The 13,000-nt window shown below is 40.8% G+C and overlaps 1 protein-coding gene across 2 annotated transcripts in view; it reads left to right on the forward strand.

Annotated features, from left to right (window-relative positions):
- LOC132399082 (dynein axonemal assembly factor 5-like) overlaps positions 1-13,000 on the forward strand; it is a 175,153-nt gene that overhangs the window by 130,519 nt on the left and 31,634 nt on the right. For both annotated transcript variants that reach the window (XM_059979036.1, XM_059979037.1), the window contains exon 10: positions 8,766-8,916. In XM_059979036.1, the coding sequence (XP_059835019.1) occupies positions 8,766-8,916 (151 nt within the window). The remainder of the gene's footprint in view (positions 1-8,765; positions 8,917-13,000) is intronic.

The following is a 13,000-nucleotide window of genomic DNA, read 5'->3' on the forward strand; positions in this document are numbered from 1 at the left end:
TGTGCCAAGCACGATGCCAAGTAAAACAATTTCTTCTGTTTGTGCATGATTTATATCCCTCTGTTCTCTGCACTTTCATGTATCTGTCTAATACCTTCTCAAATACCACTATCTTATCTGCTTGTACCACTGCCCATCTATATGTAAAAAGAAAACTTACCATGCACATCTCCCTTAAAGGCATGTACCCTACTATTTGACATTTCTGCCCTGGGAAAACAATTCAGTCTGTTTAGCCATTCTACATCTCTCAAAATTATATGAACATATATCAAATCTTTCTCCTCAGCCTCTGATGCTTCAGAGAAAAAACACAAGTTTGTCCAGCCTCTCCTTGGAGCTCATACACTCTCTCTGTCTTTATTTATTTGTCTTATTTTAACTTTTAGATGACTTGGCTTTTATGTGTTGGAGTAAGCCTCTGTTTTAGTAGCTTAAACAGTACTTATGGTTGTACTTCTTGTACAGAACATTAATTATAGTGTTGCCTTTACTTAGAACAAATGAATGGATATTTGTGTGTCAACAGGATTTAAATACTAAAGGGTCTCGTCTCAAAACGTCGACTGTACTTTTTTTCCATAGATGCTGCCTGGCCTACTAAGTTCCTCCAGCATTTTGTGTGTGTTGCTTGGATTTCCAGCATTTGCAGATTTTTTTGTGTTTGTGATTTAAATATATTACTACATTTACACATGCTCTGTGTTCAGAATTTCTTAGTATCACTAGATGAATTACGATTGAACATAGAACATTGAACAGTGCAGTTCAGGGACAGGCTGTTCAGCCCATGGTTTTGTGCCAAACCAGCTAAAAAGCAAATCAAGTTGATTTGAAATAATGAGGTGGATTTATTTCAGGAGTCACTTATATGCCTACTTTTGTTTCCATTTGGAAAAGAAAAATAGGATTTCATTGCATCAATTTCAGCTGTACCTTCAAGTGTTTGTGGTTAGAATTGTTATTGTGGGATGTGTGGCTTAATGGATAAGGTGTCTGACAGAATGTTTGATGTAGTGCTAATTGCAGCTTCAATTCCTATCACTGTCATTTCTGTAGGGCACCACAGTGGTGTAACAGTTAGCACATCACAAATACAGATCTGGGTGTTAGTGTTCAGAGTTCAATTCCGGCATCCTCTGTAAGACCATAAGATACAGGAGCAGAGTTAGGCCATTTGGTCATCGAGTCTGCTCCACTATTTCATTGTGGCCAATTCATTTCTTTCTCAGCCCTAATCTCCTGCCTTCTCCCCATATCCCTTCATGCCCTGACTCACCAAGAATCTATCAACCTCTGCCTTAATGACTTGGCCTCCACAGCTGCCTGTGGCAATGGATTCCACAGATTCAACCGCTCTGTGGCTGAAATATATTCCTCCTCATCTCCATTCTACGGAGAGTTTGTAAGAAATTTGTACCTCCTTCCTGTGTATGCGAGGATTTCCACTGGATGCATCAGTTTTCTCCCAAAGGCATACGGGTTAGTAGGTTAATTGGTCTCATTGAAAATTGTCCTGTGACTAGGCTAGGATTAAGCTGGTGGGTTGCTGGACGGTGTGGCTCGCTGGGCCAGAAAGCCCTGTTCTGCACTGTATCTCTAAATTTAAAGAAACTCAATAAATTTTGCCTCCCTCTTTATTTGGAGCATGCCAATTGCAAAATATTCACACCTTCCTAGTCAAAAAGGCTTCAGCTGTTATCAGCTATCCAGGCAGAGTTGGGAAATACCCAAACAAAGAAATCATTCAGGGCAGCCAACACATTTGAACCACACTATTCCAAATGCACGTCAAAGAGTCGGCTTGTATATATATAAAAAAGGGAAACATTAGTATTAAGGTAAAACAAGTTTAGTCAACAACCAAGTTTTGAGCCATCCATTCACTGCTCCCTGTATCACACCTGTTGTACACTTGTCTCTGATGCATTCAACAACTGCCAGCTCCTTTCAGTTAACTATAACCCAGCTTGCTTAGAAAATATCCTGTAAGTTGGCGGTTTTCGAATTTTATTTCGTGTGTGTGTGTGTGTGTGTGTGTGGAAAACCCCTTTTCAAAAATATTGAAACATACTGAAAATGGTCCAAGTTATCTTCTCAAGAAAAATGCTAGCTACCAGAAGAAAACCGATCCTACCACTGCTGATAACACGGTTTATAATTATACAGCAGCAAAGTAGCCCTTCAGCAGGTTGGCTAATGCAGAAATATAATGCTGGATGTTTAGGCAGGCAGAAGTCACCTTGGTTGAAATTTGAAGACCTAGAAACTAAGACCAGCCTCCACACTGGTGTTCTTCAGTTCTTTTTCTTGCCTCAAGTCATTTTCCAGATCCAAGCTTTGCTAGCGCAATCAGCATTTATTGACTGATAGCCTTTGAGAAAGTGGTCGGGAACCCTGACGTGAACGTGACATGTAGTTTCTCTGGTGCCAGGAAAAGGCCAATAAGATCTTGAAGGATCCTACCCACCCTGCTCATGGACTCTGTCCCACTCCATTTAGGAAGGAGGCTACATAGCATCCATGCCAGGACCACTAGTCTCAAAAACAGTTACCCCAAGTACTGAGGCTGATCAATCCCTCCACATCCCCAACCACCACTAGTTTATCATTTCATGTCAGAGTCACCTTATGTACCTTGTGTTACTTTATGGACATACAATCAGTCAATGCAAATAAACTCTGAATTTTTTTCATTGTTGTTTTTTAATGCTGCATCAGATCCAGAATAACAAATATTTAGTTCTCCTTTACACTTGTGGCTGAAAATGACCTTAAATAATGTTGAATCTTGAAGGTAATCATAGAACATAAAACTCTGCAGCACAGTACACACTCTGAGGCCCACCATGTTGTGCTGACTTCATAACCTACTTTAAGATCGAGTTAACCCTTCCCACAACATAGTCCTCCATTTTTCTATCCACATAGTCCTCCATTTTTCTGTCATCCATGTGCCTATCAAAGAGTCTCTTAATTGTCCCCAATGTATCTGTCTCTACCAACACCTCTGGCAGTGCATTCCACATATCTACCACTCTCTGTGTGTAAAAAAAAAACAGAACAACCGTACTTCTGACATCTCCCCCATACTTATCTTCAGTTACTTTAAAATTATATCCCCTCATATTAACTATTTCCACACTTTGGGAAAAAAATCTGTGGCTGTCCACTTGATCTATTACTCTAATCATGTACAGCTCTATCAAGTCACCTCTCATCATCCTTCACTCTAAAGAGAAAAGCTGTTCTTCACTCAACCTATCCTCATAAGACATGCACTCTAATCCAGGCAACATCCTGGTAAATCTCTGTGCTCTCTCGAAAGCTTCCACGTGTTTCCTATAATAAGGTGTACAGAACTGAACACCTTGCAGCTCTAGAACTCAATCCTGTGTGAACCCCAAGATCCTTTACTCTGCAATGTTAAAGAATCCTGCCATTGAACCTGTACTTTGCCTTCAAGTTTGACCTTCCAAAATGAATCATTTCACACTTTACTCCATCTGCCAATTCTAAGTCGAGCTCTACATCCTGTCAATATCCCATTGTACCTATGAAAATCTTCTGCACTTTCTTTAACTCCAACAAACCTTGTATCATCTGCAAACTTACTAAACCACCCTTCCACTTCCTCATCCAAGTCATTTATAAAAATCACAAAGAACAAGGGTCCCAAGTGTTCTTTTTCCTTCTGTCTGGCCTGCTGAGTTCCTCTAGTATTTGGTGTCAAGGGTCCCACTGGTGTTTATGGACAGGGAATTCCAGTACTAAAAATGACAAACAAGGGTCCAAACCAGTGTTTTTGAACTGGGATTTCCAGTATTAAGGTCCGATGGCAATGAAGATGTAGTGGTGTAAATCCAGTGACCTGCAGCTAGCAGTGTTTCAGTGAACTTGCAGTCTGCTGTCATCCTAGGCTGATATAGTGTGATTTTGAAGTAGCCTGGGTGATTAATTGCAATGCATTGTACAAATGACACACTGCTTCTGTTGACTGTTTGAGCTGGTGGCTAGAGTTTCAATCAAATGTAACTGTTCCTGAACGTGGGGGTGTGGGACTTAATGTTCCTGTACCTCCTTCCTGATGGCAGCAGCGAGAAGAGAGCACGGCCTGGATGGTGGGAATTCTTGATGATGGATGCTGCTTTCATATGGCAGCACTTGTTGTAAATGTGCTCCAAGTACCTATCCAAATAGCTCTTAAACATTGTAATTGTATCTGATTCCACCAGCCCATTCCAGATATTCACTACCCTCTGTGTGGAAAAACTCTCCCCTCTGTTCGCCTTTAAATATCTCCTCTCACACCCTAAACCTGTCCTTTCACACTTTACTCCCCCACCCAAGGAAAAAGATCCTATCGATTCTGTCTACGCCGCTCAAATTTTATAAAGGATGAAGGATCAACTTTATTCACCACATGTATTAGGAATTTGCTGTAGTGTGTTGGTGTGCCATGCAACAAAAAACAACATTCAACAATTATATAGAATAAGGAATCATGTAAAAGATAGGGATTGAGGTATGGATATGGAATAAAATGTGCCTGTCTACTTGTGTCGTCACTTTTGGGGAGTTATGAACTAACACCCGAAGTTCTCTCTCTACACTGGTGATTGCTGCTGCTGAATTCATTCACACAGGTGGTAAGTATTCCATCACACTCCTGACTCGTAGCCGCTTCTACCATAACCTGGGTGTTGATTGAGAGCGAACTGATTGTGCAGTAATTAGCCAGATTGGATTTGTCCTGCCTTTAGTGAATGGGTCATGCTTTGGCAGTTTGTCACACTGGTAGGTAGCTGCCAGTGTTGTAGCTGTTTGTTATGCTTTTGTCCAGAAGCAAAGTGCCTTTGCTCGAATTTTTAAGATAAACAAAAGACAAGAAATGGCATCACACAAGATCTGGTCACAGCAATGATGTTTTAGATTGATGACCTTTCATTAACTTCCTGGTAATCGGTCACTTAGGGGAACCACCTCTGCATATGCTGAGTCATTTTCTATTTGCAACTTACTCAACATGTAAACAAACAACTCAATACTCTCACAAAATGGATCATTTCCAGCAAGCTGGCATCTAATTAGATCTACAGCTGACTGGAGTCATAGAGCAATACAGTACAGACAAGACTAGGGCAGCACAGTTGCGTGGCAGTTAGCATAATGCTATTATAGCGCCATCAGCCTGGGTTCAGCTCCACTGCTGTCTGCAGGAAGATTGTACATTCTCCCCATGACCATGTGGGTTTCCTCCAGGTGCTCTGATTTCTTCCCCTCATTCCCAGGCCATACAGGATTAGTAGGTTAATTGGTCTCACAGGTGTAATTGGGTGGTGCAGGCTCATTGGGCCATAAAGGCCTGTTACCATGTTGTATCTCTAAATAGATACATACATACATACGTAAGTAAGTAAGTAAGTAAGTCAGTCAGTCAGTCAGTCTGTCTGTCTGTCTGTCTGTCTGTCTCTATGGCCCAACAAGTCCATGCTGATGACGTTGACCACCCAGCAACACCCAAGTTCCTGCATTCTATCCTTCCAAGTCCCACCTCTCCATGTACCAAGTGCCTCTTAAATGAAGCTGTTGTATCTGGCTCAACCAAATCCTCTGGCAGCTCATTCCATACCTTTGTGTGGAAAAATTGCCCATCAGGTCCCTTTTAAATCTTTCCCCTCTCCTCATAAAAATATGCAACCCCCTCTCAGTTTTGAACTCCCCTCCCATGCAGAAAAGATTCTACCATCCACCTAATGTACTGTTCCCATCCATCAAATAGTAAAGCATGTAGAACAGCTTCTGGTTGTATAGAAGTGCACAATCACTGATTTGATCTTTTAAATCTCTATTTTAAAAAAAGTTTGTTCTGTGCCAGCCCTCAAAAGATAAGCTCCACCTCACATATCTTTCAGCCATGATTATATGTTTTTCTTGGCCCAGTGATTATGTGTTCCCTGCAGCTGAGGAACCACCATTTCATGATTTCTGCCTCCCTGTACCTGTAAGACCAATCAAGTTTTCGTCCAGATGTTCTCTTCACCCATTCTTTTAAAGAATATGAGGAATGGGAGCAGGAATCGGCCACCTAGGCCAATGAACCTCCTCCACCATTCAATAAGTTCATGGCTGAGCTGACCCTGTACTCAGTTTCACCTATCTGCCTTTTCCCCATGACCCTCAATTCCCCTGCTATGCAAAATCTATCTAACTGTGCATTAAATGTATTTAATGAGCTTGCCTCTACTGCTTCCTGGGCAGAGACTTCCATATAGTGATTAATGACACAAGTTTTGTTAAATAGCAAGCATTAAAGTGCACTTCAATCATAAGGAAAGCAAACCAGCATTTTTGCTTTCTTAGGAGGTTAAGTCTTGTCATCAAATAACTCTTAACAAGCTTCTAAGGATGTACTGTTGAAAGCATACTGACCACTTCATTGTTTGGTACGACATTCCAAATGCAAAGGAACATAAGAAGCTACAGAGAGTAATGGACACTGTCCAGTACATCATTAGCACATCCCTTCCCATCATTGATCGTATCTTCAGGAGCTGTTGCCTCAAGAAGGCAACAGCTTATCAAAGATCCCCATTAAGTAGGGCCAAGCCACCTACTCACAGCCACCATTGGGCAGAAGGTACAGAAGCCTGTAGTTCCTCACCACCAGGTTGAGGAACAGCTACTTCTCTACAACTATTCTGTTCTTAAACCAGATAGCCAAACCCTGATCACTATGGTATAAAAGTTTTTCTTCTGAGCCCTTCTTATCTGATGCTATATGCTTGTGATGCTGTTACAAGTAAGTTGTTCATTATACTTGTGCAGATATACAGTACTGTGCAAAAAAGACACAGACACACACACACACATATATATATATATACACACATACCTAAGACCTTTGCACAGTACTGTAGTAATTTTACGTATTGCACTGTAATGCTACCACACAAAAAAATTCATCACATATGAGCAATAATAAACCTGATTTTGATATGTGTCTATTGTGGACTAAGAGTAGGAAGGGAGCAGGGAGACAGGAATCATGGTTGGGAAAAGGAGAGGGGAAGGAGCAGGAAACACCAGAGAGACATTCTTTAATGATCAATAAACCAATTGTATGGAATCAATTGACCTTGTATCACAAGGCTGGGTCTGTCTGCCCCTGGCCCTCCTTCTCTGCCACCTGTCCCACACACCCCTCGCCATTCCCAACATCCATTGCTCCTGCCAGATTTACGAACTCACTCCGTACTCCATGTTGACAAATACAGTACTGTACGAAAGTCTTGGGTACCCTAAACACCCTAAACCTGATTTCAATTTATTTGGAACACAGTTATAAAAAAGTGCACCCTTCAACCTTATAGGGCACCATTAACTAGAGGTTGTAAAGTTACCTTGTTTAGAGCTACACACACAAAATGCTAGAGGAACTCAGCAGGCCAAGACCTGGGGAAGATGCTAGAATAAAAAGGTGAGGTGAGGGGAGGAGAACAAGCTAGAAGGTGATGGGTGAAGCAAGGTTGGTGGGGGAGGGGGAAGTAAAATGCTGGAAGGTGATAGGTGGAAAATGCAAAGGGTTGGAGAAGAAGAAATCTGAAAGGAGAAAAGAGCGGACCATGGGAGAGAGGAAAGGAAGAGGGGCACCAGGAGGAGGTGATGGACAGGTGAGGAGAAGAAATAAAAGGCCAGAGTGGAGAATAGAAGAGCTTCTTTTCTTGTTTAGTTTTTAGGGGTTTTTTTACATGAACAGTTCTTCTTAATGGTTGTAATTAGAAGTATGGGACACCACAAATAGAGTAAAATCTTCACGCTTTACAATGGAGTCTTCAGTTATATCCATCACCCAGACATTGTGAAGTATCCAAATGGGGAGGGTCTTTCACCTTGTCTAGTTTCAAATATGAACAGTGGCTACTTGAGAGGACATTTTAAGATAACTGGTACCAGATCAGGTCAACTGGAATACATTGGAGGTTTCAAGATTCAAATTTATTTATTAGCTGTACATTGAAACATAGTAAAATGCGCTGTTTGTGTTCATAACCAACAGATCTGATGAGGGTGTGTTGGGGACAGCCCATAAAAATTAGGAAAAAGAGTAAATGAGAAAAGTAACTCTGAATTCTGAATGTGAAATGTTCCTAAAGTAATTATGGAATATATTGCTCATGTTGAATCATGGTAAAGGGTTGCAATAAATGATAAACTTCCATCCAAGTTGCATGATGCTTGTTGATCTGTAGAAGAATTCATAAATACCAGAAATAGTCTTTGTGAGCCTACGTGTCAGTTCATTTTACTGAACTGCTAACTTGCTGGACTTTCGGTGAACCTGAATTATCTTCTTAAACGTTAAAATTTAGAACAGTGGATGACTCCCTTGCTGACCTTCTGTTTCCATATAAGCTTTTCACAGCCTGCGGAGCAATTTAGAAAAAAAAACAAACTAAATTACCTAAGAAGTACCGCATGCTCAAAATTGGAAGAGGTTATTTAATAACTTTTATATCCCTGCAAAATATAACTGTTTGGCAAGATTAATTTCTCTCTTAATGAGAAAAGCCACTCAGCTGTACAAATAAAATCAGACAAATTTCTCCCTAATCCACTGAACCTCACCTTGTTGTATTATTTTGGAGGAAATGCAGTGCCTTCCCACCCACATCTCTTTAAAATTAAAAAATTCCACATTCACAAGTTATTACTCCTGCCTCAGTTTCTCATTGCTCACCACCGTGTCTTCTGTTTTGCTTCAGGCATTTCAGTAGCTACCTGGAGACGCTTGTAAGAGATATTTTGGTGCCTAATCTGCTGTGGCACGCTGGGAGGACAGCAGCTGCAGTCCGCACAACTGCTGTATCCTGTCTGTGGGCTCTGCTGCATAGCAAGATGATTACACTGGAACAGGTAAATCTCAAGAGGGTCAAAGATTCAAAAACAAGCCAGCTCAAAATCAGAAAAATATTAAGCTCTCAAACAAAGCTCTTGACAATCTCCCTATTAATTTCACAAAGTTAGTATTGTAATAATTTCAAATATGTGAGCATTTGTGTGGATTTTTGTGTCATAAGTCCAAGTAGGAAGCAGTAGGTAATGACTCTAATGAGGCTACACATAAAAACGCTGGAGGAACTCAACAGGCCAGGCAGCCTGTATGGGGGCTGAGACCCTTCATCAGGACTGACTTGCGAAGTTCTTAACAGCATTTTGTGTATGTTGCTCCAGATTTCCAGCATCTGCAGAATCTCTTGTGTCAGTGATTTTAATGGGACCTTTTTTATTTCATCTTGCTCTAATTTTTAATGATTGCTACATTCCTGGTCAGCTAGGTATGCTTCTTACGTGTTTCCTCTCTCTCTGTCTCCCCTCCCTTCCTTTCTGCTGCCCTTATGTATTTTTGCTGTCTTAAGTTCCTGTATTTTTCCACCACCTCCACCTTCTACCTCCCTTTCTTATTACTGTAAGATTCAAAATCTGGGGAAAAAAAGCTCTAAACCTCTGATGTTTGTGCAAAATAGGATGTAACTAAAACTATTCCTATATGGTTGTCAGTTTTGTGTTACCTTTCACATCTTAGTTACAAAAAACAGTGAATGAATTATGTATTTTTTAGAAAGTGCTCTCCTGCACAATCCTGTAATTCTACTAATGGAAGAAGATTGCAGAAGTCCTTTTTAGTGGATTTTTTTTAGTTGTTTTAAAATAAGTTGTTCTATTGCATTAAGTTTATGAGAAAGGTCTTATGTAATTGTTCTGTGGCCAAGTTTATATTCTGCAATTCTTGTGCACTGAACACAATCTCTTTCAGTTTAATTCTCACATTCAGCCATGTCCTACACTAAACATTAAAATATTGAAACTTAACTCCACATATAATCTAACCAGGAGATCCAGAAGCTTATGAACTAAAATCGGATCTGGAGGTATTGATTCTGAGGTTCTTAGAGAAGTGGAGCTTAGAAAAATAGAGGGTTGTGGGTAACCCTAGGTAATTTCTAAGGTAAAGACATGTTAGGCACAACTTTGTAGGCTGAAGGACCTGTATTGTGCGGTAGGTTTTCTTTGTTTCTTCAGAACTCAGGAATGAGGCATAAAATTGGCAGTTACATTATATTAACTATTACAAGAACAAACTAACAGCTGGTGGTGTCGTGACATCTGCACCAGACTTTGCGGTGAATGGTCCCCAGATGAAGTCCAGCCAGCTCCTTGCACACTTTCTATCCATGCTGGGTTGAGCATCAAGCTACAATTTAGCCTCATAAAAAAAAAACACTCAAATCCTGTCGAAATGGCAAAAATACTACCGAATGCACCACAAGGAAATAAACACCATTCCAGTAATAACAATTAATGTATGGAATAACCAGATTCAAGTGGTGTGACACCTGCTGCAAAAAAAACTGAGAAAATTGTAGAAATGCACAGAATCAACTACATTTTTATCACTGGAAGTTTAACTGAACAATTATGTGTATGTAGGTGATTATTTACAAATTCTATGCAAGCATAGGAAAGATAAACTACAAGGAAAATACTAGAAAAATAACCCTTCTACACTCTAATCCAACATCATCAATGCAAAGCGAGCTGGTAGTGGAAGCTCCACAATGCCTCAAAGAAAAAGAAATGGCCATGTAGGCACCTGAAGGCTGAGTCTAGCAGAAAGCCTGTGAGCTACAGAGCAGGTGATAGGCAGAAAGAGTGCAGGAAATCCAACGGCATGATGGCAGCCTTAACATGAGTGGATCCTTCCATGTTGCTAGGACCATCTAAGGTGCAAATTTCAAAGGCACCATTGCATTGAGAGGCAAAGCTGAGATGAACTTATCAGGAACACAGGTAGTTAGCATCTGCTGGAGGAATTCAGCATGACTCTGTTCTTGATGTGACTCCATTCCTTAGGGATCCAGTGAGCTGGACCTCACTGACAAATAATTGAAAAGACTATTGATAAGACAACTAAAAATCAACATGGCCTTAGGAACAGATAGTGTGCCTGTTGAGGTCCTCAAACATAGTGATAAACTCACTGCTCATCTCAAAGAAAATGAAAGCATTCCAGGGGATCTTAGATTTGCTGTCATCATGAATATCTTCAAGAAAGGAGAATGGTCCGATTGGTGTAATTACAGAAAGACCCCACTTCACTGTGACATTGCCACAGGGAATGTCTTAGCAGGGGTCATCCTCACCTGCTTCTGCCCATTTTGAAAGAGCTACTGCCCAAAATGTAGTGTGGATTCTGTCTGACCATATGTCGAGTGGGCATGATCTGCCCGCGAAATGGTGAGGACAATGGCACTACCTCCCTCTTCAACCTTGCTGAAGTAAACTATGGAGCAATCCCTCAAATTTGGCAGTTTGCGGAAATGCTCCCACAATCCAGATCCAGCCTCAGTGCAGGCCACGTAGGCAAAGACCATGTCACTGCTCCTGCACGTCCTTTGGTCGTTCTTGTCACACTGCCGCACCTCACCTCCAGCCTTCTTCACGCTGAAGTGCATCTACACAACTAATGGAAAATTTCAACTTAGGGAACATCCAATCAAGAATCAGGACCGCTCCAACCTTAGTGGTCAAGATGCAGCATGCAGGAGAAATTTGCCGATATTTGTGGTTGATTGCTGATCTTATAATCTTGCACTTAAAACAACACAAAAGGATGGTATTCTGCCCATTGGATCCATGCTAGATCACCACCTCGGGAACAATCTCATCTGTCCCATTCCCCTATTTCCCTTCTAATTTTCTTCTTCCTTTGCAACTTGTTTCTCCTCCCAAATGCCCATCGACCTCCTTATTTGCCATTTCACTGACACTAAGGGGTCATTTACAGTGATCAGTGAACCTAATGGTATATTTTTGGGATGTGAGTGGAAATCAAGCAAGGCCTAGATAGAGTGGACATGAAGAGGATGTTTTCTGTAGTGGGAAGTCTAGGACCAGAGGGTTCAGCCCCAGAATAAAAGGACGTCCCTTTAGAATAGAGTTGAGGTATTTCTTTAGCCAGAGAGTAGTGAATCTATGGAATTCATTGTCACAGATGGTTGTGGAGGTCAAGTCATTGGGTATATTTAAAATGGAGGTCGATAGATCCCTGATTAGTAAGGTTGTCAAAGTTTACATGGAGAAGGCAGTAGAATGGGATTGAGAGGGATAATAAATCATCCATGATGGAATGGTAGAGCAGACCTCATGGGCCAAATGGCCTAATTCTGCTCATATGTCTGATGGTCTTATTATCAAAGTATATGTATGTTACCATATTCTACTTTGAGATGATGATACAGGTTCTCATCCAAACTGCTGTCTGACCATAAAATATGGAATGTTTCCCACTTCTTCGGAGCCGCCACTCAGTGAAGACAGGCATCACTAATGAATTAGCGCCTCAGGCAGCCTTGGCCCATCTGCGAGAAATTGTCTTTGAAGATCAAGACCTCAAACCTGGCACAAAACTCACAGTCTGCCAGGCAATAAACCATGCTCTCTGCTCCATCCCCAGAAAATTTGAGAATAACATTCGTATGGTACACCAGGAAATGGAGCGTTCCCAAAAACATCTCTCCTCAATGCTGAACTGACTCCACACTCTGTAGGCTCACTTTAAGGACGCATGTTCTCAATATGATTTATTTGCTTTTTTATTATTATTTGCACAATTTGCCTTCTTTTGCACATTGGATGTTTGTCAGTCTTTGTTGATGTACAGTTTTTCATAAGTGTTATTATATTTCTTTATTTTCCTATAAAAGCCTGCAAGAAAATGGGTGGTAAATAGTAACATATGCATACTTTGATAATAAATTTATTTTCTCTTTGAACCAACTGTCAGAGCAGGAGTTTGGAAATACGTACTTTATGTTAGCAACCAAGCATTTTGAATCGAAATACCAGTCCAAAATTATCATCATTACTTGTTATTAGTCTTCCTTGCTTGAACATTTCTATTACACTGTGGTGAGATAATGATCTATTGAATGTGGAG

This window comes from Hypanus sabinus, chromosome 9, assembly GCF_030144855.1.
Source record: "Hypanus sabinus isolate sHypSab1 chromosome 9, sHypSab1.hap1, whole genome shotgun sequence".
NCBI lineage: Eukaryota > Metazoa > Chordata > Chondrichthyes > Myliobatiformes > Dasyatidae > Hypanus > Hypanus sabinus.